The following is a 27,967-nucleotide window of genomic DNA, read 5'->3' as shown; positions in this document are numbered from 1 at the left end:
TGGGATTTACTGTGCCCATAATCTGCCCCACACCCTTCCAGAATCGTCTCAGACTCACTCTTGTCCTATCTATTTGGCAGCGGCTTCTTTCAACCCATCTTGTTCTGTAGTAGAAGAGGCTATTGGGAGCCTAACCCTTCAAAATGTAATTAATGGACAGGAGAAAGCACAGCTAAGGTTGCAGGGGCAGAAAAGCAATGAGCGCCTGCCTCAGGCCCTGGCACATGAACAGCAAATGAAGGCAGAGATGGAGCTACATGTCCTCTGTAAAGGAAGCTTTTTTTGTCTAGCTCACATGGTGGAGTGAGCCTCCTGATCTGCCCTAGTCACTGTCAGGACAGTGTCCTCTACATATGTGACCTGGACATTCTCCAGGTTAAACTGGTGTCTCCCCAGTGTGCCAACTCCCCTAAAGAGCCGATACCAGTAGCAGTTTGCGTGTTCACAGGAAGTGGGGAGCAAGAGGGGTGGGGTGCACTGTGGACAGCGATTAAGAGAGGGAGGGGGCTGCTGGAGAACCCGCGCTTTGACTATGACAGTCACTAGTCATTTTTGCATGTCATTATACTGAGCAGCAAGATGGCACCTTCACAAAGCAGGAGGGTGGGAAACGGTGTTCCCAGTGCCCTTTCAGGGTACAGACAGACAAAGACAAAATAGTTCCACATATACAAACTTTACACAAAATAAATAAGGAACTGTGGCCCCGGGGCTGGTACCATCCAGGGCTTCTCCCCTCTGTTAGAAGCTGCCCTCTCAGGTCTTAGCCATGGAACCCTCTAGGCCCTGGGCATTTCATATCCCCAATCCAAGAGTCCACTTCTGTTCCAGAAGCTCCCGGGGATCAAAATTTGAACCCTGCACCCTTGAAGCCCCTAGTTCTGAGGTCTCTGGAACAGTCCCAGGCCAAGCACTCACATCTGCAATTCACGGAGCACAGCAGACCTCTCCCAGAGCAGGGTCCACCGGCCCTTTCAGCACCCAGTGAGTCTTGGACAGGCACAGGTGCAGACAGATCCTTTGCCTTCCAGTCCCCAGCAGCCTGGTCAGGGCCGGGCTCCCTGCTCCATCTGTTGGTGCTGGCTGCGCACAGCAAACCTGTTGACATGCACAGGTATGGGCACCACAATCTTGGGGTTTCTCACGGGCTCCCCGGAGCGGCTGCTCACATTGCCAGCCTTGATGCGCTTCCACTTGGCCCGGCGGTTCTGAAACCAGATCTTTACCTGCACCTCACTGAGCTTGAGGGCATGGGCGATCTGGGAGCGCTCTGTCAGGCTCAGGTATTTCTTGCAGTGAAACTCCTTCTCCAGCTCCAAAAGCTGCTCACTGGTGAAGGCTGTGCGCCGCCTTCGGCTTTTCCCCCCAGGAGTGGTGACCCCTGTGGCCACTGATGCCCCCTCCTCAGCGCCAGTCCCCAGGCTTCCCTTTAGCTTCGGTTTAGGTCCCAGAAGAGCCCCTGGGCCCCCAGCAGAACTGTCCAGGAAGCTGTCCTCGCTGTCACCGCCTGAGCCCTCTTCCTCCTGCTCGCTGCCTGCTGCATCTCCTGCTGGGGCCTCCAACTTCTCCTCATCTGAGCTGTACACCTTCCCCTCTGCTGGGGGGGGGGTGGAGTGGAGAAACCAATGGATGGGGAAGGAGAGGCACGTGGTGGGAGCATGGCCAGGAATGAACAATTGAAAATAAGAAACAACACAATCAGAAAGGAAGAGATGTGTCAGAAGGAGACAGGATGGACATGCAAGGGGGAGTGGGAAAAGGGTTAGGGGAGACAAAGAATGGGAAGACAGGTTTTAACCAGTAGACTTCACTGTGGAGAGCCGGGAGGCAATGCACATGACTGCCCCCCCAACTTTCCCACCACCCCACTGCATGCTCCCTACCACCTCCCAGCTTCCTTCAAACCAGGTACCCATCCAAGGTCCAGTGTTGTGCTTACACCCACCCTCCAAACCCAGACATGCAGTCCCAGGGTGAAGTGATATGGAAGCTAGCTGGAGAGAACCGGAGCTCCCAGGGATCCGCCAGCCCCAAGAGCAAGTGGTACCCTGACTCTTAGGACATACATAATAGATCTAGGTCACAGAATCTTATGTCTAGATGGAAACTTCAGTGTCATCTGGTCTCATTTCAAGTCTGAAGCCAAGAAATCCTACAGGCCGGAGAATGAGGTCTCCTTGTCCACCTGGTTCCTGTTTTTAATCAGACTGCCCTGATGGGACAGCTTCCAGCCCTGCCTCATCTGTGGCCGAGCCACTCCCTGCCACTCAGCCCCCTGGTCCCTTTCCAGGGCTCATCCTTAATTTCAGCATCCCATCATCTCTCCCTGCACAGACCCTCCTGGCCGGAGCTGCCTGCACATCACCAATGGTGGCTTCTTGAGGCTCTGGTGTCGGCAGGGAAGGCTATAGGGAAGTGTGGAATAGTGACAAGGACAAACTAGGGGAGGGAATGTGGGAAGACATCTTGACTCCTAGTGGGTGACTTGTGTTATCACAGGATATAAATATTTTAACCTATACTCAGTCCTAAAATTTAAATCAACCACTGGTTTTAACCCTAACCACTGATGTCTTTGTCACGACTGTAAACAAAGCATTTAAAATGATTTGGGGCTGGGGAGATGGGTCAGCTGTACAAGCATGAGGGACTGAATAGAGATCCCCAACAGAACATAAAGAGCCACAGGTGGTCAGGGGTGGCGACTCATGCCTGTACCCCAGCTATAAGACCAGCTAACCAGTCTGGCTAAAATAATACACTCTAGTTTCAGTGAGAGGCCCTGTCTCAAAAGACTAAGGTAGAGTGTTAGAGCGAGGGCACAGTGGGCGCTGCCATATCTGCTGACCTGTGTTCAGTCCCTAAGACTCATATGGTGAGAGGGTAGAGCCAGCTTTCACAATCTGTCCTCTGTTTAGGTCTCTCTCTCTCTCTCTCTCTCTGTCTCACACACACACACACACACACACACATACACACGCACACGCGCACGTGCGCGCACACATACACGCACACACACACAAGAAATATATTTAAAATGTAATTAAAACGGCAGTAAGATGGAAAACTGATTTGAGGAAGAAATTCTAACACCAACCTCTGGCCTCTGCATGTACCCATTCAGGCTAGCACATTCACATACACTGCACACATGTATAGACCACATGTGTGTGCACACGCACATGTGTGCACGCACACACACATACACACACACACACACACACACACAAGTAATTTCCTTTAAATATCTTTTCAGTGTTTTGAGTTTTTCAGTTTTATAAAGTTCTTTGTTTTCTGCCCTAAGGAAACAATAGAAATCCAAAAGACAGCCCACTGACCAGTAGGAAAGAACACAAGGCTGCCTTAACTCAGGAGCAAAGCAGACTACTGGGTGAGAACAGTAGTGTGAGCCCCATCCCCACGCCACCTACACCACACACTCCTTAGGCATGTTCAGAGGTCAGACTTCAGCTGAGTGAACTGGATCCCAAGCACAGTGAATGGTGTATAAGAGGAGTATACAAAGACACGGCAGCCCTCAGGCAGGCAGATGAGGATGGCCCCTCCCACTGGGCCAGTAGTCAGTAACCTGTGAGTCCACACCTGTCCCTTCATGCCTGCTCCTTCTCCTCAGGATCCACAGAGACTTCTGCCTGAGGCCAGGTTCCCAGCCCCCGCTATTACAGCCAGCAATGTAGTTGTCCTGGCCCCAGCTTGCAGCAGCCCAGCCAGGCTCCGAACCGCCCCTTACCTTCCCATAAGCAGCTGGCCACTCAGGTGCCTCATGGTGTCTAGAAAAAGTACCAACTCATCCCTGGCCACAAACATTTTGTCTTCTGTAGGATTAAGGCCTGGGAGCTAGAGAGATGGCTCAATGGTTAGGAGCACTGGCTGCTCTTGCAGAGGACCAGTGTTTTATTCCTAGTACCCACCAACGCTGTGGCTCACAACCATCTCTAACTATAGGTCCAAGGCATCTGATGCCCTCTTCTGGTTTTTATAGGCACTTCATGCACATGGTGCACAGGCAAAAATTCATGTACATAAAATAATAGAATACAAACAAATAAATCTTTTGTTAAAGATTCAGGACATGGTGCCCTTCTTCTTGCTAAGGGATCTTGGTCACAGCATTTTTTCCATTTCCATAGACTCAGATTTCTCAAGTCCCAAATGGAAATCTCAACCTTTTTCCAATATACTTGGCCTGGTGGTACCCTCCTCCCCATCCGCAGACTTTACCACGACAGCACTCTATTTCTCTGTCACATGGCACCATCCAAACTCCCCACAAATCTGCCTTTCAGATCTGACCAGAGCTGAGCCCTTTCTTACCACCACCTCACTGAACTTGCTTCTTCGAGTCCCCAGCCCTCTGGCTGCCGGGGATACCCCATTCCTCCCCAGACCAAACATTGGCTCCTCCCCTGGCTCTTCAGGCTGGTCCTTTTTCCTTGTCATCCTCTTAGAATTTAGATGCTTCTTGGACTCATCTGCTACCACAAAATGTGACATCAACTTCATTCACAAAAACAAACAAAAATCTGTCTCTTCCTATTAGAATATGAGTTTCACAAAAATATGGATTTCAGTTGAATTTTATTCACAATTATAGCTTTGGTATCTTAAAAATTACTTATAAAGTAGACATTCAATAAATATTGAACAAAATAAAAGCAGCTATTTCTAGGGCTTGCCTGCATCCTCTCCCTGTCTCTCCATCAGTTCCCTTTCTCAGGCTCCCCTGAGTTCCCTTTCAACTCTACCCTTTCCTAGCATCCGTGTGACCCCCTCCAGTGTCCAGTATGCCTCTAGTCTTCCCACATTCAGAGGGGTCCTATAGGATCTTACAGTGCTGAAAGAAAGTGAAGAGAGTCCCAACACTATTACTGAGTCCTATGGTTTCAACTTTTAAAACATACTCTGTAGTAATTAATAATGTGTTAACAAAAACATAGCCTGATGGCGCAGTGTTAAAAAGGCAGAAACTGGATTTCAGGGCTCGCAGGATAGAACCATTTAGTACAGTGCCAAGCCCCCCAGGGGGGCTTCCAATAAATCTAAATTGATGATGATTGAGAGGAGGCTCCCCGCTCCTCGATCTGGCAGAGCCCTCCTGAGATCATCTCATCCATCCCCCTGTCTTTAGACAGATCCAGAAATGCCAGCCCACACCAGCAGGCCACCCTCAGTGCCTCTGCATTTAAAGCCATGTGAGGAGCGAGGGTTCATGGCCTCTCTCTGTTTCTTGATCCCGGTGGGACACTGAGTGGCAGGGGCAAGAGTTTCTGTCTGTGCCTTTATGATCATGACATTGAAGACTCTGATAAGCTACCTCTACACTAAGGTGGGGGAAGGGCGGCCGAGGGGAACACACAGCCACTGGCCTCAGAGGACAGCTTTTGGAACAATGAGGAGATCCAAAAGAGGGGAGGCTGAAGGGAAGGGGGAAGCAGGCAGAAATGAAAATAAAGCCAGAGGGAAGTGGGTCCGGAAAGTCAAATGATGACCCAGACAACGTGAAAGGCTGAGTCTCATACAGAGACAGGGAAACGTGTGTGTGTGCGTGTGTGTGTGTGTGTGCGTGTGTGTGTGTGTGTGAGAGAGAGAGAGAGAGAGAGAGAAACAGGACCATTTCCCCCACCCCCACCCCCAGTGCAGACACGTGTGCTGCTGTCACTTGCTCTTTGCTCCACCAGCAGAGGGCACACTGAGGACCTGGATTGAGTCAGGAATGAATGAGCTACTCAGCTACCCACGGAAGAAAGGCCCTTGGCAGGCAGCAAGTCCACACTTTACCATTTCCACATAACTTAATCAAGAAAGAAATGCAGGAGGATCGAGCAATGGCTTATCACAACCACCCATTACTTCGGTTCCAGGAGATTAGATGCCCTCTTCTGACCTTCTGGGGCATGAAGGATGCATGAGGTACACACAAACATGCATACAAAACACGCATAAAATAAAACAAGTCTTTTATCAAAAAGAGCGAGAAAAAATTTAAAAAGATCAAGGAAGGAAGGGAAGGAGGAAGAGAGGAAGAGAGAGGGAGGGAGGGAGGGAGGCCAGGGTGGGTGGGTGATAGTGCAGAAGGCTGGGGAGCTGGAAACAGGCAAAGTTCACTGGACTGATCCTGGGATTTATGGAACTGACAGGTTGTTCCTCAGGTATTTGGAGAACCAGAAATCACTAAGCTTTAATGACGATTACTCAGAGAGTTATGCCATGAGAGCTGCTGCCCCACTGAGCCCAGACTGCACTCAGGTTGCACAATGCAGGAACATGTGGTCAGTTGCTGCTTCCCAGAGGAAGGGCACGGCTCCAGGAACCAACCGGACCGGAGAGCCCCATGGACATACAGGACCCATGTGTGGAGGCCTCAGTAGGCTTTCCCCCATCCACTAGACAAAGAACTACAGGCAACTAAGGGAGAAAGTAGAAGAAATAGCCTTCTCCAGAGAAGAGCACACCAACTGGTTTCCATCCTGAAAACATATATACGAGTGACATTATACAGACCGAGCAGGATGTATTTAGTAGTATTCATATACATACATATATGCATATAGTAACAATTAATGAAAAAGGCCATGGGTTTGAAAGAGAGCACGGAGGGGTATATGAGTGGATTTGGAGGAAGGAAAGGCGTGGGAGAAATGATGTAATTATATTATAATCTCAAAAACAAAAGGGTTGAAAGGGGTCCAGTTGGGCTAGAGAGCTCAGCAGCCACATACAATCTATGGGAGGTATTTTCCCAACAGCAAGAATACACAGTGCTAAGGTTGGGCATCTCAGTGCATGCATGAAATCCTGGCACCAGGGAGGTCAACACCTGGTGAGTTTGAGGCCAGCCTGGAACAGCACCAGACTGGCCTGCTAAAGAGGGAAACTATGATGGAGTCACCAAGGAGGATGACTACCACTGAAAGGGTGTCCTCAGGCGGATGCCTAGGGACACTCCCAGACTGAGCTGGTCCTCACTGTCCCAGCTACTGCTCTTTGATGTCTTAGAGGAAAGCCACTGTCTGTATGATTGAAAGAAGCCCCATAGTTCTTTCTGACTTCCCTCTTCCACATGAAAAACAGCACTAACATTTCTCTACTTAGTTCCCAAGACAAGGACCCTCCCTTTTGTGCTCCCTTGACAGTCATTCTTTTCCCAGTAGGTGGAGTCCAAAGGTGGCAGAAACCCCAGGTCACTTTCCCAAAGAGAGCGGCTGCACTTCCCGGGCTCAGGGCACGAGCTTACCAGGTGCAGTTACTGAACCTTTGCAGGCCAGGACTTGGCCCTGTTTGTGGCTTCTCAGCTGTCTTTCAGCTCCTTCTCTGCTCTTGGGCTTGTACACGGTCAGCACACCACTGTCTCTCTGTAACTTGACATGCCATAAGGCACATCCATGTTGCTCTTCATTCTCTTCTGACCCCTTGGCATTCCTTGCTGCACATAAATAGGACCTTCACTAGAGCACTGTGATTCTTCCTCTCCCAGCTCTGGGACAAGCTCGTGGTAGTTCCAAGTCCCCATGTGTCCCATCTAGTTTTTCTGTCTTAACACAAACTGGACTCATCTGGGAAGAGGAAATCTCCATCTGACTGGCTGTGGATATGTCTGTGGAGCATTTTCTTGATGAATGATTGAGTGGAAGGGCCCAGGCCACTGAGGGTAGCGCCGCTCTTGGGCAGACAGTCTTGGATTATATAAGAAAGCAGGCCGAGTAAGTCACAAGTAAGCCCTGGCCTTGCTTCAGTCCCTGCCTTGAGTCCCTGCCCTGCTCCCCTTGCTGATGGGCCGTGATTGGGACACGTCAGTCATATAAACCCGTTCCTTCCCAAATTGCTTTTGCTCAGAATGTTTTATCCCAATAATGGAAAGCAAACTAGGACACCATGCTGTTCAGACCCAGCAACCTTTCCTGTATGCTGATGTCACTGTTGCCCAGGGTGCCCCTGAGTAACCTTGAACTTTTCCATAGGCCGCTTTGCCCCCCTCTATCAGCACAGACAGCAGAGTCGCTAACCTGACTGTCACCTGAAGGAAATGGAGTTGCAGAAAGATGAAATGATTTTCCTCAGTCCCACAGCTAGGGACATGGCACCATGTCTAGAATCTCAGTCTCTGAAATCTCCCATTCCAGTCTTTCCAGCAAACGGTCTTCCATCCTGCTCCTGAAGTAACAGCTCTTTCCAAGTTGCCTCCCCAATAGAAAACCTTTTTACAATTTGTTGTTTACTTTTATTTGTATGAATGTTTTGTACCATGTCTTTGTACCAAATGTGTGCCTGGTGCCCAAGGAGGCCAGAAGAGGGCACCTGGTTCCCTGGAGTCACAGAAGGTTGTGAGTCACCATGAGGGTGATAAGAATTGAACCTGGGCCCTCTGGAAGAGCAGCCAGTGCTCTTGACTGCTGAGCCATCTCTGCAGCTCTAAATAACCTTCATATCAAATCCAAGTGTAAGCCTCATTTCTTTCACGTACACACAGACTCTAATTTAATCACTGGAATTACAGGTAGTATGCTCACAGATGATCCCTGGAATTACCTCAGCAGAGGGCCTGCCACCAAGCATCGTATTGTCTCATTATTCCCAAGACAGAATTCCCACCAGATCCTTCTTGCCCTTGGTAGTTTGTGGGATAGAATCTTACCAGTTAATGCTCATTTTCTTTAAAAATGTATTATCTAGGTCTGGAGAGATTGTTCACTCTGCTCTTGCAGAGGACCTGAGTTCTGTCCCCTGAACCCAACTGAGCTGGCTCACAGTGACCTATATAACAGTAGGTCCAGGGAGATCCCCTGTGGTCATTCACATCCATATACTCTCTCTCTCTCTCTCTCTCACACACACACACACATACAACACAGATAAACACACAGAAATTGACACAATATCCACCTACAGACATACACAGACACATGTGTATATAATTCCCTATAGAAACACACAGACACAAACACATAGAATTAATAGTAAGTTTTTTAAAAAGAGAAAAATGGGCCAGGCAGTGATGGTGCATGCCTTTAATCCCAGCACTCGGAAGGTAGAGACAGGTGGGTCTCTGTGAGTGTAAGTTTGAGGCCAGCCTGGTCTACAAAGTGAGTTCCAGTACAGCCAGAGCTACAAAGAGAAACCCTGTCTTAAAAAACAAAACAAAATGAGGGGGGCGGATATTGTAATCCCTGTACTCAGGAATCTGAGACAGAAGGATGGTGAATTTAAGGGCCAGCCTGGGCTATGGGGACCTCTTTCTTTGCTGGCCCATGGGGACCCTACACACCTTCCCATCACCTTTTCTCCCCCATCCCAAAGGCACTAGATGTTCTTCCTACCTTATCTGGGCCAAGCAGACTTTGTGATTGCTGTCCTCCCTTTGCTCGGGGACAATGCCTCTTCTTTAGGGCTTCTTTTTCCTTGGACCTCACAGTACCTAGTAGCCTGGTAATCACATTTTTCTATGCCCTGAGCTCAGGTTGGCCTGTGACTAGATGGGACCACACCAACATGCTATACCCTGAGCACAGGTGCCATCCTGAGTTGTACACACAGGAATTTTAGGCAGGGATTTTGACGGTTGAGAGCTGCTGATGCTGTGCCCTCCCCCCCCCTCTAGGGTGGGTGCCTTAAGGAGACAAAGGGGAAGATGGAGCGAGGAGCCCGACTGAGAGAGGGGAAGACTCAACACTATCTGTATTTTTGGATGCACTCAGGTATTTCGCAGTTGCATGAATCAACAAATGTCCATTTTAGCTTAAATTAAAGCTGAGCTAGAAGCAATGGGTTCGTGTTTAAAAATACTTGCTGCTATTCTGGAGGTTCTAGGTTCGGTTCCCAGCAACCATGTCCAGTGACTCACAACTCCAGTTTCCGGGGAATCTGACGACACATGGATACACATTCATGCACACACACAAAATAAAATGATAAGAAAATAAATATTTTTTTTAATGGGGGTTGAGCCGGGCGTTGGTGGCCCGCGCCTTTAATCCCTGCACTCGAGAGACAGAGGCAGGCAGATCTCTAAATTTGAGGTCAGCCTGGTCTGCAGAGTGAGTTCCAGGCCAGCCAGGGCTACTTGTTGATTGGCGGGAGGTTATGCTGTCACAAGGAGCAGCAATGATCATCAGACTGTATGAGGCCCTCCACCCTACGCCTACAACAGTCCACACAAAACAATCCCGCTCCATTTCCTCAGAGCACCACCTAGTCTGGAATTTGTTTGGACATTAAACATCTCCATAATCCCCCAGAGTAAGGATTAGTATCGTTCAATTAATAGCTTTGCTCCTAGCATCAAATGGAAGCAGATAAGAGCATAGGAATTTGGATGAAGAGAAAAGGTTGGAGAGGAAGTGGCGATCAGGCCCCAGCGGGGTGCAAGAGAAAGCTTCAGGTCAAAATGGGAGACGGGAAGCCTAAAGGAAAGGGAAAGAGCCAGGTACACAGGTGGCCTCAGTGGTTCACATCTGTAATCCCAGTACAGGGGGGGGTAACCCCAGTATGGGGGGGAGGGGCGCCTAAGGTGGGAGGGGCATGGCTCAGGGCCAGTCTGGCCTATGTAGTAAGTCACTGTCTCTGCTCCAACCCTCAAAGTGGGGGAAAGAAAAAGACAAATTGGAGCCTATATTATATTAGCTCAGCATGACATTCCATTCTGCCCATCCCCTACAAAGTTCTCAAACTAATGTGTCCACCATCACCCAAGAAATGTCTGTCTTTATCAGTAGTGTTAGCTTTCCTATGTCCCCCTACCTAGTAAGGCGATCTCTAACAACAAAGTAGAAAGCTACCAGCTGTTTGAAGAGCTAAGACAATGATGATTTTGTTCATTTTATTTATTTATTTTGTGTGCATGAGTATTCTGCCTGCATGAATGTCTGTTTACTGCATGCATGCCTGGTGCTCATAGAAGCCAGAAGACAGTGTTGGATCCTCTGATACTGGAGTTACAGAAGGTTGTAAGCCATCATGTGGGTGATAGGAATAGAACCCAATGCTCTTACCTTCTGAGCCATCACTCCAACATCCTCCCCCCACACTTTGATATAGTTTCAAACCCTCACATTTACTGCTCATCAAGAACGACCTTGAACTTCTAATCCTCCTGCCCTACCTCCCCAGTGCTTAGATTCCACACATGCACCAGCACACCTGCTCTTATGCTGTTCTGGGGATCTGGCTCAGGGCTTCATGCGTGCTAAGCAGGCAATCTGCTGGCTGAGCTCTATGCCTAACCCTCCAGTAACACTTCCTTTAAGTTCAGGACTCAGTCTTCCTGTTACCCGGTAACTCTGTGAAATAAACACCATGGCCTGCATTTCCCTGGTAAAGGCCACCAGGGCTGTACAGGTTAGTCTAGCTGTCATCCTCAAAGACGTGGCAGCCCTGGGTCTATGCCCATCACTCCCAGGCACAGCTGTCTTGGTGCCTCCGTGCTCCCTCTGTGCTCCTCCTTTCTCTAACCCTGACTGTGTAGAGAGACTACATCCCAGTGTTATCTGACATAAAGAATAAACTGGACAGGCAGCAGCACAAAGGCAGGCATGGACCCTCTAGGCCAGCTTCTTGCTGCCCTCTATCCACACCAGGGTACCAGGTTCACACAAAATCCACTTCATTGCTACGCCACAGTCTGCTTCTTCCACCTCCCTAGCATCTGATGGTAATGTCATCGCAGCCTTAGACCTCACCACACAGTGCACACAACCAGCCTGCCACACTCCTCACTGGGAAGCACAGAATTCACACACACACACACACACACACACACACACACACACACACACACCTCAGGAGCCAAGCGGTATCAGAAGAAGCATTAGGTCCCTTGGAACTGGAATTACAGGCAGCCGTGAGCCACCACATGGGTTCTGGGAACTAAATTCCGGGTCCTCTGCAAGGGCAGCAAGTGTTCTTAACTGCTGAGCCATCTCTCCAGCCCAACCCTTTTGATAAAAGAATGACTCATCAATAAAGTTATCCTCAAGGATCAAGCAGAACTGTAAGCCAGGCTTGCAGGCACACACCTCTAACCCCAGCTAATTGAGGGGCTAAGGGAGGAGGATTGTGAGCTCTGGACCTGCCTGGGACCGAGACCTACCCTCATCTTTAAAACAAACAAATACATAATAAACTCAAGCATGTTAAAAAACAAATAGAACAGTACAGCTGGAAACAACCTTAAAAATAACCTAATTCAAATGCTAATTTTACTGATGAAGAAGCTGAGAGATGAGATGGCCACATTGTGTGGTTCTCTGTGTGGGCGCATAATTCATGAGGTTCCAGCACTCCATCTCTCCCTACTGCTGCCTGTGAAAGTTCTAGCTTCTCCGCAACCCCCATGCTAATCAGCTATCTGCCGCCATGGACCAGAAATGTTTCTGGTTTACCCCAGCCCTGGTGTTTGCAAGGCACTTTCTGCTCATAGCCCTCATCCTGTGGTTCCCACTGGTCCTAACTCACAGATTCTGCCTGTTACATTACAGGAGGCTCACGAGTCTCCTCTACTTCATGGCCTGCTTGGGGCTGTCTCCCCTAAGGACACCTGAATTCCACCTGCTCAGACCACTCACAGCCAAGCCTCCCTCCCTTTCTCCTCCAGCCCCTTCAGTAACTGCCCAGTCGGTAACTGCCCATACCCCATCCTCCCCTTCTGCCCCACCCCCACCCTACCTCTGCATAGTCACGTTCCATAAAAGCCTCCAGCCTCTCTGAAGCTTGGCTCCTGGGCCTTGCCTATCAATGCACACAGGCTGCAGGTGGCACACTGCAGCAGACCTTCACTTTTTGGTTTTTCCAGACAGGGTTTCTCTGTGTAACAGCCCTGGCTGTCCTGGACCAGGCTGGCCTCGAACTCACAGAGATCTACCTGCCTCTTCCTCCTGAGTGTTGGGATTAAAGACATGCACCACAAGCCTTCTAACACTGGCTCACACAGAGCTACTTCTCCCCACCCAGTCCAGGTATCACCCCATTCCCTCTAAGACAGAGGTTTTTAACCTTCCTAATGTTTCGATTCTTTAATACCGTTCCTCATGCTGTGGTGACCACCAACCATGAGATTGTTTTTGTCCCCTCTTATTCCAATGGAAATACCCTCATGGCTATCACCCACAGCAACAGCAGTAGCCTTATTGAGACAGATGCTCACTTGTGTAGCCCTGGCTGGCCTGGGAATTTCTTTATAAACCAACCTGCCCTCAGACACACAGAAATCTACCTGCTTCTGCCTCTGGAGAGTTGGCATTAAAGGCATGCACCACCATGCCCAGCTATGTATTATTATTCTCTCTTTTGAGACAGGGTCTCATGTAGCCCAGGCTGACCTCAGACTTGTTCAAGAACAAAAATAGTCTTGAATCCCTCCCTCCATGCCTGGCAGGGTCCTCTCACTATAACCTCACTTTTTTTTTAATTTAAGATTTATTTATTTATTTATTTATTTATTTATTTATTATCTATACAGTTTTCTGCCATTGTGTATGCCTGCAGGCCAGATGAGGGCACCAGACCATACGTGGTTATAAGCCATCAGGTGGGTGCTGGGAATTGAACTCAGGTCCTCTGGAAGCAGCCAGTGTTCTTAACCTCCGAGCCATCTCTCCAGCCCCCTCACTATTCTTACTGCCTTTCTCCCACTGTTCCTAGTACAGCCACCCTGCCCATTACTCTATGAAAGAATTTTCTGTCTAAAGTGAATCCCAAGCAGAGGCAGGGGGATCTCTGGGTTCAAGACCAGATTTGTTTACGAAGCAAGTCCCTGGACAGCACGGCTACATGATAAACCCTGTTTTCAAAAATCCCAAACAAAACAAAACCATATAATCTCCCTAATCCTCTGTAATGTATCTTCTACACTGTGTGCACCACTGCAGAAACTAATCTTCCGTATGAGTCAAGGCATCAAAGTTCTGTTCCAATCCCCAAGCGAAAGTCTTCAGTACTACCTGCATGGTGAGACCGAATCCCAGGAAAGGATCTGGGAGATTTGCCACTCCTTAGGGGTTCTTAAACTCTTTGTACCATGAGCTCCCCTAGCAGGTGAATAAAACCTGCCAGCCCCTTCTCAGCTTCAGCCTATTACATTAGCACACAGTTATCAAGGACTGGGATGCAGACAAGGCTCAGGGTTTGAGTGTATACTGCTCTTGCAGGAGGATTCAAGGTCAGTTCCTACAGCCACATCTGCTGGAAGCTCAAAGTGTCTGCAACTCTAGGTCCAAAGGATCCAGTACTTCCTTTTGGCCTCAGAGTGTACCTGTATTCATGTGCAAATACCCACACAATATACATATAGTTAAAATAGCCTGGGCAGTGGTTGGCACATGTCTTTAATCTCAGTGCTAGGGAATTCAAGGCCAGCCCGGTGTACAAAAAGAGTTCTAGAACAGCCAAGACTGTTAACACAGAGAAAAACAGTCTCCAAAATAAATAAATAAAATAAAGTAAAATCTTCTTTGTTTTTGTTTGAGACAGGCTTTCACTACATGGTTCTGGCTGTTCTGGAAGTCACTATGTAAACCAGGTTTAATAAAATGAAATCCCAACTGGGGTTGGTGCACACCTTTGATCCCAACACTTAAGAGGCAGAGGCAGTCGGGGAAAAAATTGAATAAAACAAAATAAAATAAAATCCTGAAAAATAAAAAAAGGAGTTGGAAAGATGACTGGGCAGATAAGAGCACCATTACTTATTAATTTGTTTGTTTATTTTCGAGGCAGGGTTCCTCTGTTTAAAAGTCCTCAGCTCACAGAGACCTGCTCACCTCTGCACCCTGAGTGCTGGGATTAAATTAGAGGCATGGCATGCGCACTGGCTCTTAAGGACCCAGATTGGGCCCTCAGCACCTACCTGGTATGTAGGGGGCTCATGACAATCCATGACTCTAGTTCTAGTGTGTCAGATGTGCTCTCCTGATCTCTGTGGGCACCAGGCATGCACATGGTGCACATACATAAGACAAAACATTCATGTGCATAAAATAAAATTTAAAAAAATTAATTAAAACAAAATACTTTAATAATGCAGTCATTAAATTTTTAAGCTTAATCTTATCATCATGGTATATTCAAGAAACATTATCTCTCCAAAGAATGAAACCCTTCATGAAAACATGTGATTTCTATTCATGAAAAAAACTTCATGTATTGCTAAGACAATTATGATTTTTTTTCCATAATCACAAATTAAACTGGTTAGTAAGAATAAAGATGTGGGGCTGGAGAGAGGGTTCGGAGGTTAAGAGCACTGGCTGCTCTTCCAGAGGTCCTGAGTTCAATTCCCAGTAACCACATGGTGGCTCACAGCCATCCTGGTACTCTCTTCTGTCCTCCATAGGCAGATCACTGTACACATAACAAATAAATTAATCTAAAAAAAAGAGTAAAGATGTACAGTCTCCCACTATGTCCACAGATTCCACAAGGAGGTCCTTGGAATTCAGGTTCAGATCCCTGCTTTAAACACTTGATGTAGGAATAGAAAGGGACATCAAAGATCCCCTCCCAGGCCGGGTGTGGTAGACACCTTTAATACAGAGGCGGGTAGACCCCCATGAGGTCAAGGTCAGCTTGGACTGTATAGCAAGTTCCAGGGCAGCCTAACATGTTTCAAACAAACAAAACAAAAATCACACAAGCACACGAACATGCACAAAATCACCTCAATGAAAACTTTTGATCTAGATAAAGAAAGTAAAAGCCTAAGGAAATTATGTGACAGTGATTCCCCCAAAGTGTCTTGAACACACTAGACCCATAGCAGACATACAATAAAATATTCTCTAACTGAAGCAGGCATCCAAATTACAGAGCAAAATAGTGACAAAGCTGAGACTGGAGCCCTTGAGTTAGAACTGCTAAATAACTGTTCCTTCAACTGCACTAAGCTAATACAGTGTCTGTCTTTTAAACAAGTTTTACAATTGCATTACTATTTATTTAGTGTGTCTGTGTGGACGTGTGTGGAGGTCAAAGGGCGACTTTTGGGAGTCAGTTTTCCCCTTTCACCATGTCAGTCCCAGGGATTGAATTTAGGTCTTCAGACTTGGCAGCAAGAGCTGATACCATCTCTCTATCTCAACATTTGTCTGCCTTTAAGAGCCAGTGAAGTTCTGGGTATGGTGGTGCACACCTTTAATCCTAGCACTCTGGAGGCAGAGGCAGCAGATCTCCGTGATACATAGAGACTTTGTCTCAAAAAGAGAAGAGAGGGGAGGGGAGAGGAGGGGAGGGAAAGAGAACAGGAAAGAAAGTGAAGGGAGGGTTAGCAGGGCCTGTGACATCAGGAGTTCAAGGTCATCTTTCATATGTTGATTCTGAAGTCAGCCTAGGATACACAAGACTTTGTCTCAAAATAAAAACAAAAAGGGCTGGAGAGATGGCTCAGCAGATGGTGCACACCCAGTTCTGCCCAGCACATCAGGTGGATCCCGACTGCCTGTAACAACGCCTGTAACAACGGCAGCTCCAGGAGCCCCAACAGTCTTCTGGCTTCTGTGCACACATGCAAGTAATTTTTAAAAATAAAATAAAATATTTCAGAAAGATAAGAGTAACATGTGAAAAGCCAATGGAGTAAGCTGAGTATAATGGCCCACACCTTTACCCCCACACTTGGGAGACTAAGGCAGGTGAACTGCCTGGGCTACACAGTGAGTGAGTCTGAGGTCAGCCTGGGAAATAGAATGATAGCCTGTTTTAATTAACAAAACAAAACAAAACAAAAAGTCAGTGGAACAATCAGTTTCTCTGTGCACTTTCTCAAAGTTCTAGGAAAATATACTCTAGGTGTTTGTCATTGAAAAAAACAACCCCCCTCTTGTTTTTAACAGTTGAAATCTCTGGCTCTACAGCAGGCACATCATTTCCTGTCTCCCTAGATAAATGTCGTATCTCAACAGTCATAATGGGCACCTATTCAGAAATTAATTAATGGTCATCCAAAAATGTTCCCTAGTTACAATCAGGTGCTTAGCTTACAGCAATCAGCCCTCGATGCCACATTGCTCTGAAGTTTCCTTGTACCCTGTGTGATTACCATTATTACTGCAATCTCCATTCTGAAATCAGCAAATCTTCACCTGTGCGGTTTTAAAAAAAACCAGTGTTCACTCCACTGACATCTCTCAGGTTTGCCCCTCACACGCTCTCATCCTCTACACCACCCTAGCTACGAAATGCTTTCATTTGTTCCACGGCCAACATAGCATCATGCCTGGTGTCGGTCTCTCCTGGTATTTTTTATCACCATCTAATGGTTACACACGGCATACCCACACCCACACCCACTCACTGTCCATGCTTTCTCATCTAAGAGGTCCAGCCTTCAAGGGGAGTACTCCAAAGGGCAGTTTTATCCCATTACCCCCCCCCCAGTACCCAGCATCCCATCCAGTCATCAGCTGTGTGCTGCACAGCCCGGCCACACCTGGCACATGGCTGAGCTATGACTGGTACTCCCAGATCCCCATCACCAACTCAGACCCTCCCAGTTGGGGCTGAACCTGGTTTTGTCCTGGGGAGCTCCCTGCAGTCCTCTGCCCAGTTTCCTAGGATGCTGAGGATTTGCCACACCATTTCCTTCCTCCATGGCTGTCATGAGACTACCCTTATGGTTACCGCCAGCACCTGAAATGTAGCTAGTTTGAAGACGGCCAAGCTGGGAGTTTAGAATATATGCACTGGATTTCAAAGACAATATGAAAAGAGGATACAAAATATGTATGGATTAATGCTGAAATGATATTTTGGATGCATTTGATTAAATAAGATTGTTAGTCATTGCACTAGTTTCTTTTATCTTTTTAATGTAGCTAGTGAAAGCCTTTAAGTTACATATATTAATAAGTGGCTTGCTTGATATTTCTAGTAGTCAGCTGTCACTTCTTTGGGTTCTTTTGTTGGTGTGTACATGTGTGTGCATGTGTATGTATGCGAGTGTGTAAGAGCCTGAGTATGTGCAAGCACTTGTGTGTATAGAACCCAATACCTCACACATGTTAGGCAAGTACTCTATCACCCCACTCCTATTGATGCATATTTAATCCTCTCTGCAGGTTTAAAATTCTCTCCTCCTCATCAGTCCTGTTAAAAGGCCCCATTAACCCCACAGCTCCTCACACTCCAAGTCTAGAACTCTCTTCAGTCTTCTATTCTCAGTGCTTTTTCTAGCCATCATTTCTCCACAGTTTTTGTTGTTGTTGTTGTTTGTTTGTTTTTGCTAACCACAGCTTTTACCCCTACACTCAAATTATAATGACGTTCTGTTTTTTTTCTTCCTCAATTCTCACATAGAGTGACATCTTTCTTAATTCTTAACCAATTAAAAAACTTTCCTGTAATTCCCAAACTATAGAACTTTTTCATTCTCCAAATTGGCCCATCTTCACTAGAAGTTTTCTTCTGTCCTTATTTAAGACAGGGCTTCAAGTGACCCAGGCTGTCCCCTGACATAATATATAGCTGTGGTTGGCTCTGAACTCCTCTTCTGCCAGCCTAGCGACAGGTGCCACCACACCCAGCTATTCTATAAGGTCATTTAAAGGGGCTAGCAAGGACACATTAAACATTCAACAAGTGTGAATGAGCCACAACTTCAGCCCAAAGCCAGCCACCCGCCCCCAGCAGGAAAGATGAATTCATCTGTGAGGGTTCCTGTTGCATGTGCAGTGGAGACTCATCCCAAATACTCCGAGACAGTCCCCAGAAGAAGGTCCCACTTCAGCCAGCCTCGGGTGCCATATGCTGTCATTCCCCGATGGAATTTATGCCTAACATTTAGGTAGCTGCATCAAGGAAAACACACACCTGGGGGGGTGGTTGTGGGCAAAGCCTGTGATAGCTGTCCTGAGGATGAAGACAGGTTCCAGTCCCTCTGAGGCTCCTCCTTCCTGCTCTTCCAGCACACAGGCTGGGGCATGGCCTTCTGCACAGAAGCTGTCAGCACCCTCCCTCTCAAGTCTCCTTCCCATTGCATTGCCAACAAACAGCGCTCTATCAGCAATGCACACAGATCCTTTCCTAGAGCAGGAAATCTGTTCTTCCTCCCTGTCTGTGTCACAGGCCCGCGGTCCCAAAGCACTGCTGAAACTCGACAAGCCGGGCATTTTTGTGTAGCTCTCTCCCATCCCTCCTGTGACAGAACCCTTCCTACTCAGTGAAGCTGTTTATGTTCCATTCAGCCCAGCCCAGAGTTCCCTTTCGCATGGACAGCTGGTTCCCTACTCACAATCTCCAGTCAGTGTCTGCCGCCACAGCTTTTCCCTTACTCCTTTCTTCTCAGGGGTTCTCTTCCGTCCTTTTCTTCTGTTGATATATTCAGTTTAATAGCCAATGTTGGGTTTATTTCAGGAAAGGACCCCCATTATACATCAGAGTGGAGAGAAGGGCAGGGGACGCTGGCAGCTTGTTCTCCCATGGTAAGGGCACACCCCCTCAGTTTGCTATACATGTGGGTCCCCTCCCACCTTCCCTCCAGCTTAAGGCTTTCTTATGTGTGCCTGGCTCTGCCACCAGGCCCCGTAGCCTCCACAGCACCTCTTCGGTAGCCAGCCCTCATCTTTCCCGTTTGAACTATCCAACCCTTCCTTCTTACGGGCCTCCTGCTGTTTTGCATCCGTCACACTCTGCTCTGACCGCCCTCTTGGCCTGAAAACATTGTCTCCTGTCTCCAGGTGTTTCCCTTCTGCTTAGGGTCCTCCGGGAGGAGCCGCTACTCTGACTTCCTCATGGGTCAACTAGTTCGAAAAAGGAATTAACAACAGATGAATCCCCACAGTCAAAATGCCCAGGACCAAATCAAAACTAGAAGACAGGCTTTTTGACAGCCCCCCCATCATCCGAGACGTGAACAGCCCCGTGGGCAGTTCCACAGCAGAAACCTGTCGCCAGGAATTGCCAGCCTGCCCGGCCTGCTCTTGGGCCCTCTTCCTGCCCCAGCTATGGTCAGCCTCCAGACCCCTCGGATCATTTCCATTGACCAGGCTGGGTGCCGAGCAGAAGTGGACTCACCCTAGTGTGAAGGAAGTTTAAGCTCTCTACCCTTCCACAAGCAATTTTTCTTAATTAGAATTCACCAGATTGCATAAGCTTCGATCACAGCTTACCTTGCTCTGTCTGGATGGGAGAAAGCTTTTTTGGCTTTAGGATACTGAGGACAAGAGGACTTCGAGGGAATGGATTTTGGCAAGGGTTCATTTACTACACCGTGTCTCCGTGGAGACGGCCACCTCCTAAGGTGCTTGAATGACCTGTCAGCTGAATCTTAGGATCCTCAACTCATCCTCTTTATACCACACCCAACTCTCCCAACCTTTAGCATCTCTAGTCCCAGCCTGCCATGGTCCAGCGCCCTACCTGGTTCTAGTCTAAACGAGAATTCAAAAGTGACCTCTGCTAAGGTGAAGCCACAGGCTCATCAGACCCTCCTTTTGCCCTGCACCCACAAAGCCTGTGACCACCATTTGAGTGCTGAGAGATCGATGCCGAAGGCGCCCCCCCCCACATTCTAAACTCACAGTTGCCCCAAATTCTGTCACCGTGGGATCCTGCTGGAACCCTCAGGAATCCCATCCTTGAGAAAAAACGAAGGAATTCTGAAAAAGAGACAGGGCGAGCCTTGTGGACTCCAACACGCCGCGGAGAGTAGCAGCGTGCCACCGGTGAGGCTTCAGGTTCTCCGAGGCCAGAACAGGGCTTTGGGACCTGGAGGTGTTGGGGACTGAACATCGCTCACGAGCTGGGATCTGGCACTCCAGGGCTCCAAGCAGGTGGCAGGGATTCTGAACTGGTCCCGGGTCTGGGACTTCCTGACGGTCGAGCCCAGGACGGCCCCAGCACTTACCCGGAAGACTCGGGAAAGTCTCTGAGAAGTGCGGCGGCGGGGGCGGCGGGGGTTCAGCCACTTTCTCGCGCGCCGGCAGCAGCTCATCTGCGTCCAGCGCTCCCTCTGTGCGCCGGGCCGCCGGCTCCGGGTTGCTTCGCGAGGCGGTGGAGGCGGCGGCGGCGGCAGCGGCGAGCTCCGGGGGTCCGTAGTACGCGTCAGGAGGCTCTGCGAAGCTGGGCAGCGCAGTGGTCAGCGCCACCATCGAGGGCACCGCCTGGCCCAGCCCTGCGCAGAAGGTATTGCTCAGGCGGCCCGCGAATGAGGCAAGTGGGGCCAGAGGCGGCAGGCCGGCGGGCAGCGGCGCGGGGGCCAGCGCCTGTGGCAGCACAAGTGGCCGGTAGGGCATGAACATGGGGTAGCCGGTGTAGAGCAGGTGGCCCGAGCGCGGCGGCGGCGGCCCGATGAGCGAGTCGATGGAGAAGGCGGCGCCCGGGCCGCCACTGCCCCCGCCGCTGCCCCCGGGGGCGCCGCCGCCCGCCGCTCTCTGCATGGCGCTGCCCGGGCCCGCCGTGCGCCCCGCGCGGACACGCAGGGCTCGCTGCGGGCGCGCGGGCCGAGGTGGCGGCGGGGCGCGGGCTCGGCGCAGTGTGGCTCCGGCGCCGCGCTCCCTCACTCATAAGGAGGGAGGGGGCGGGCGGGCGGGCTGGGGGTGTCGCCCTCCGGACTCATCCATCTTCCTCAAATTACGCTTCACTTGCTCCCTCCGCCCGCCGCCGCTCCCGGCTCCCGCGCCCCGAGCCCCGCGCTTCCCAACGGCCCGGCCGGCCCGGGACCCCGCCCGCCCCCCGCGGCCCAACCAACTATTATTAATGCAGATTGATGAGGCCGGACCCGCCGCTTTGTGAAAGTTTGCGGCGGGCGAGGAGGAGGCGGCGGCAGCTGGCCAGGTCCCCTCCCTGCGCCCGGACCTGCTACCCGCTCAGCGCTGCTCGAAGGGCGAACGGGGCGCGGCGGGGCGGGGGTGCTCGGGCTGCGAGGATGTACTCCGGACGGCATCCCACCCCGGGAGCTCTGCGCGGCGGTCCCTAGGAGCCCGGACCCGGCGGGAGACAGCAGGGGGCGCGCTCTCCGCCCAGGGCTCCGTGCGCGCCTGGGGCCACTCGTGGGTGACCGCTTTCCTACTGTCTTCCCAGCCCCTTCGCACTCTTTGACCTGGACTCGGTTCTCTAAGCATTGACTCTTGCCCCTTCTCTCTTTCTCCTGTCTCCAACGTCTCGCTTCTGTGTGAATTCCTGAGTGCCCACACCGGACCAAGTACTTACCCTCTCTTCCCCTTTCCCCTCCACCTCTCTCCCACTGTTCACATTCTTTTTTTCTTCCTCTCACACTTCCCTCCCATTTGGCCTCCTTAATTCCGATTCCATTCTTTCTGATTCTCTATTCCAGTCTACCTTAATCTTATTTTCTCATTCCCTGCCTTTATCCATATCTCTTCTCTGTCTGTGTCAGTCAGTCTGTCTGTCTCTGGCGCTTCTCTCTCTCTCTCTCTCTCTCTCTCTCTCTCTCTCTCTCTCTCTCTCTCTCTCTCCATTAATTTCCCTGATTGGCTCCCTGGCTCCAGCGCGTCTGATGAGCCCTATTCATTCTCGGGCCTGACACTCTCGACCTGCCCTGGCTGATTGCTGGGGGCTGGCCCCAGGAGCGCTGATGAGCCCCAAGGGTCAGTAGCGCTAATTATCTGCTAATTGCAGATGACTCTGCTCACCTCCCCCATTCCGCCTTTACTGTCCCCCTCCTCTGATTTCCAGCAGCAGATTTGTTGTTCTAGAGGCAGAAGTCATCGGCTTTTGGCTGCCTAAGCACCTCAGGTCAGTGAATGAGAATAAGATCAACAAAAAGAGTGGCCCAAACTTGAGGATGCACAGTAAGCCTGGCCAACAAAAAGCACAGCCTTTGGACTAGGAAACTATTCAGGTGGGCCGGGAAGAGCCTGATAGTTAGAAGGAGCAATAACAAAGACAGATAAGTTCAATAAGATGCAGTTTGGGAGTGCGAGTGATCCTACTCAGGTAAAGAGGAAAACCTATCACACAGCTACAGAGCTGCTACAGAGGACAGGGGAGGGCAGATAGACTGCTGGGTCTCAGTGACTTTTGTCGGGCATATTATATTAGCTAGTGAGCAGAGCTATTGTTAGGCTGAAATACTCTAAGTGCCTTAGGTAGCACCCAGGAAGAGGGCAGGATTAAATGAGACAGGTATTGAAGTTGGTTGTGGTATTCTCAGCCTGGGAAGTGGAGCAGCAGGAGGATCAGAAGTTCAAGGTCATCTTCAGCTACACATTGAGTTCTAGACCAGTCTGAGCCAGAGGCCAGATTAGCCAAGGCTACAGGGAGGCCCTATGAGTGGGAGGAGAGGGGGGTGGGAGGTCAGGTCTTCAAAATTCATCAGAGAAATGAATGGAAGAAGCTGTCATTTCTATGCAGTCCTGATATACTTTGCATTCTACACTCACCCAATGAAAACAAGAGACGAGACCGGGGAGAAGATGCCACCTCAGGGAAAGAAGAGGGGCTTTAGCTTAGGTCTGGGAACCCCCACTCACACTAAAGAAGTAGACTACACCAAAAGACAGTCTTCCAAACAACTCTTTGTTAAGTTAACCAAGCCCTCCACAGGGCTGATAATGAAGACCAGATTTCAAAAGCATGTTGTACTTAAGAAGGGAGAGGTCAAGTACTTGGTTTGATGGCTTTACAGTGTTGGATACATAATAGAGGCTTATTGACTTGATGAATTATGGAGGGAACTTTGAGCTACAATTACTGCAATTAAAGCTGTATGAGCAGTTTCCGCACCAATCAAATAACACACGGAGAAGAGCCATTTTTAAAAGTAATTGCATTCATTTTTTGCATAGGTAATAACATCACATAGAACAAAATTTCAAAAGCTCAAAAGGACATGTGTTGAAATATCTCAGTCCCAAAGCCCTGACAGTAAATGCACACTTCAACAAATCTGCCATTCTCTATGGCACAAAATTGATTGTGCACTCTTCGGGGCTCCAGGGTAAAGATCTTTTGGTCTCAAAAATATATGTCACCTATCTCAAACCAAGAGCTTATTGTCTAGAACTTGTCCTCAGAGCAGTAGACACAAGCTGGCAAAGAGGCTGAAGTTTATATTTTGGTACCAATGAATCTCAATGGGCAACCTACTCAGAAGTGACGTGCTAACTGACACCTGGGGGCTTTGTATCGACCTGGTGTGTGTGCCAGATACTGAGCTGTGTAACCCAGCCCCTTGCCCCACTGGGGTCATGAAGAGTGACTGCTCTGCTCTTTGATGCTTAGTAGCTAGTATCTCATGCTTAGGGGTGACTGCTGAAGCCCACATTCTTATCCTTGCCCTTGCATTCTGGGTGGAACTGAGACACAAAAAAACAAAACAAAAAACAAAACTTGGAAGCAAGTTCCAGCCCTCCCTGAGCCGCATGGCCTTGGCACCTTCAGCTTAACTTCTCTGTTTGAAAGAGGGAGCATATCATCTACTCTGATTGCTTAAAAACCAAGGGTTCCATGAGTAGGAGACAGTGTCTTCCAGAATGAGTTCCTCCTGCAGGGAACAAAGGAAGAACATACCTGCCGGAGAGAGAAGGGACTCACCTTCCACCCAGTTGGCAGCACTTCAGGACCAAGGACAGATGCTCCTGTCATCAAACCCATCCAATTTGAACCAGCAGGAAATGGGCACCTTGCTACTGAACCCCTGTTCTTTCCTAAAATGGAACCATGGAGCTAGAGAGATATGTCAGCCCTTAAAGAGCACTAGCTGCTCTCTCAGAGGATGTTGGTTCTGTTCCCAGCACCCACGTGGCAGCTCTCAACCTTTGGTAACTTCAGTACCAGAGAATCTGACAGCCTCTTCTGACCTCCCTAGGCATGCACGTGGTGCACATATGTATATGTAGGCAAAACACTCATACACATAAAAATAAATCTAATGGAGCTGTGCATGTACTGTGAATTGGCCGGCTCTCACTGCACATAGCTTTGGGAAATGTTCCTGAACAGGAATTTGTTGCTTTTTCTCTTTTCACTTCTTTGTTGGAAATATGGTCTCAAATATGATTATTTTCTCATTTGGTTTTTATAAACAGAGCATTCGGGGAGGCAGGGGATTGGCACACACCTTTAATCCCGGAGGCAGAGGCAGGTGGATCTCTATAGGTTTGAGGCCAGCCTGGTCTACAAAGTAAGTTCCAGGACAACCCCGGCTTCACAGTGAAACCCTAGCTCAAAAAATAAATAAATAAATAAATAAATAAATAAATAAATAAATAAAAAATAAAAAAAAATAAAAAATAAAAACCAAACAACCAGAGCTTATGTTATGTGGCCTGGTTGACCTAGTTCTTGCCATGTAGACCAGACTGGACTCAAACTCATGGAGATATCCCTCCCCCTACCCCCCTTCCTTCTCCACAGACATGCTCCTCTACAAGTGGATACATAATTTGATATACCCTCTCTGCTTGGTCTATGTCAGGTTTTATCTTCTGGCCTCTCATTTATGTTCTGGTAATTGCATCCAAGACACACACACACACACAATGAACAAAGTGTTCTAAAGCCAAAGCCAACAGGTCCATATCTCCGACTCACTCAGGCGGGAGCGAGAGCCTCCCAATGTGGGCCACTTCGGCTTCTGTCCGCGAGTACCCTCTGGTGGCACTAGACCGCAACTACAGTCATCCCGAGGAAGGCACGGAGTGCCACAGTGCCCCCTGGCGTTAGTTAAGAGAGGCGCCGAGGGCAAAGGGACTGGAGCCAGGCAAGAGGTTCAAGCTTACTGTGCATCTTCACAGTAAGTGCGGGGTTCGGGTGAGAATTGTACACGAGTATCTTGAAGTCTAGTGTGCATGCATGAAGGTTTGTGCATCTTCATTGTGTCAAGGCTCTAGAATTCTGTGTATCTATTATGTTGAATATGTGGTATGTGTGAGCCCACCCGCTCACAGGCGGATAGGTTGGTGGTAGGGAGGTCCGCGCCTCCAGTGCAGGGCGGAGTCCTCACGGAGGCGTGAAATTGGTTTGGAGCAAACACATTATGGAAAGCAATTACCAGGGAGAAGTTCTGGGCCCGCGGGACCATCATCCAGGAGGCTGGGGAGGAAGCTCCCTGGCTCGCAAGTGTCTGGATGTCTAACCCCAGAAAGGGCCTTCCTAACGCTGCTGCTTCATTAAGGACAAGGCATGAAGCTAGGCACAGCCTCTTCAAACCAACCACTCAGCACCACCTTTCTTGTCTTCCCTTCTTAGCTCCTTGAAAATGAGTCCCACACCCTGTATTTCCCAGGCACAGCAGAAGAAACTCTGATGCTCCAACCCCTTTGCCAAGCCTTCTCAATCACTCCCATCCTCCACACCTTGATCTTTGTATTTTAGTTCACATGTGCCCTGTGAGGGTGGTATGATCGTATTGCTAATCCTCTGAGGGCAGGGTCATGTCTCAGAGCCTTATATTTACCCACCCAGCAGTGTGTGGAAGGGACTAAATAGAATCCGTAAAGAGGATGCATAGGCAGTTGTCCCCTGGGCAACAAGGTCCTCTTGAATTAAGGTTTCAGATTCATATACTTCAAATTCATTGGTCCATCTGGCCTTTGAACACATCTTCGACATGTCTAACAGGTTAATCTGGCAACACAGACCTTTCTACCTCCCCTGCCTTAGTAATTAGTATCACCACCCACCTAGTTGTTCAAGCAAAAAACAAAACAAAAACAAAAACAAACAAACAACAAAACCAAACGGTGAGGCATGCTGGGTGAGTCCCACGAGAAGTCTGTCAGCAAGCACTATCCACTCCTCCTCCTCTGCTATCTACCTCTCATCCCAGGGTGGCTGCTCTACCCTCTAATTGGCTTTCTGGATTCTGCTCACAGCCAGGCAGCCTGAGGGACACTGGCCTAGTTACTCTTCTGCTTTCCCCCCACATTCTACTTACATGCTGGCTCCTCCCTTTCATTCTGATCTCAGGTTAGATGCCAACCTCCTCAAAGAGTAGGTTTCACTGTCACTGAATCCAAAATAACTCCCTATTGCTGTCACATCACTGTTTGCATCGTCTCTATACTTAGTACTATGTGCAGCTTTCTCTTGCTTGCCGAGTGTTTTCAGCAGAGTAATGGGGACAGAAGGCTAGCCCTGGTGTCCCCTGCAGCCTTGCGCCTGCCAGCCAGAACACAGGAGGCACAGCAGTTATGGGCAAGCTAATGAACTTGGGACATTCCCTAAGACCCCTCATCTCAGGAATTACACAGGGTCTCCCAGAGAGGTTCCTGCAGAATGGCAAAGGACCTTCTGCAGTGGGTTCCCTGTCAACACCTGGAAATCATCTTCTGGTCCCAACCTTTATCCTTGTAAAGTACAAGCCTGCAGGGAACAGACAGCCAGGCATTTCCATGGCTGAAGGTGCAAACAAATCCTGGCCCCTTTTGATCATACCAGATGCCACTCGTCGTCTTCATCAGTCCTCTAGCCACGTGCTCACACCTGAAATCTGGGCTGGCAGACCAGTTCAAGGTGAGGCCAGGCTCAGAGGCCAGTCCCCCACCTTCACTCCGCTTGTCTCTACAGCCTTCTGGTCCCTCCTCCAGGTCCCTCATCATATAGTCTGATTTCCTGTAGCGGACTGGAAAAGCGCTCTCAAGCCAGTGACCCTTGACATCAGGTGCTCTGCAGCTGGGTTGCCCCGCCCACTGCTGGCTGCTGACTGTCCAGTTTGTAGGGTCCTGGCACTTCAGTGTGGGCAGTGGCAGCGCTCACTGCTCTATCGTTTTACAGAAGTAGAAGCTTGAGTCTAGGGGAGAACATTTTTTGTTTCACAACAAGCTAATGACACTCAAGAGTAGAACCCAGCTCTGGTGACAACTCAACACTCTTGCTACCACAAAGCTGTGTTTAAAGAATCAGATTAAGCCAGGCATTGGTGGTGCATGCCTTTAATTCCAGCACTTGGGAGGCAGAGGCAGGTGGATCTCTGTGAATTCGAGGCCAGGCTGATCTACAGAGCACATTCCAGGACAGGCTCCAAAGCAATACAGAGAAAGCATGTCTCGAAAAAACAAAA

The 27,967-nt window shown here is 49.1% G+C and overlaps 1 protein-coding gene across 1 annotated transcript; it reads right to left on the bottom strand.

The window, feature by feature from the left end:
- Window positions 1-961: 961 nt before the first annotated feature.
- Window positions 962-21,831, bottom strand: Gbx1 (gastrulation brain homeobox 1). Its single transcript, XM_051203240.1, has 2 exons — window positions 20,849-21,831; window positions 962-1,597 (listed from the first exon to the last, which is right to left on the bottom strand). The coding sequence occupies exons 1-2, from the start codon at window positions 21,378-21,380 to the stop codon at window positions 1,047-1,049; spliced, it is 1,083 nt and encodes a 360-aa protein (XP_051059197.1). The 5' UTR covers window positions 21,381-21,831; the 3' UTR covers window positions 962-1,046.
- Window positions 21,832-27,967: the final 6,136 nt, after the last annotated feature.

Source organism: Phodopus roborovskii, unplaced genomic scaffold (genome assembly GCF_943737965.1).
Source record: "Phodopus roborovskii unplaced genomic scaffold, PHOROB, whole genome shotgun sequence".
NCBI classification, from domain to species: Eukaryota; Metazoa; Chordata; class Mammalia; order Rodentia; family Cricetidae; genus Phodopus; species Phodopus roborovskii.
Note: the sequence above shows the minus strand (reverse complement) of the source record. Positions and strands in the feature narration are given on the sequence as shown.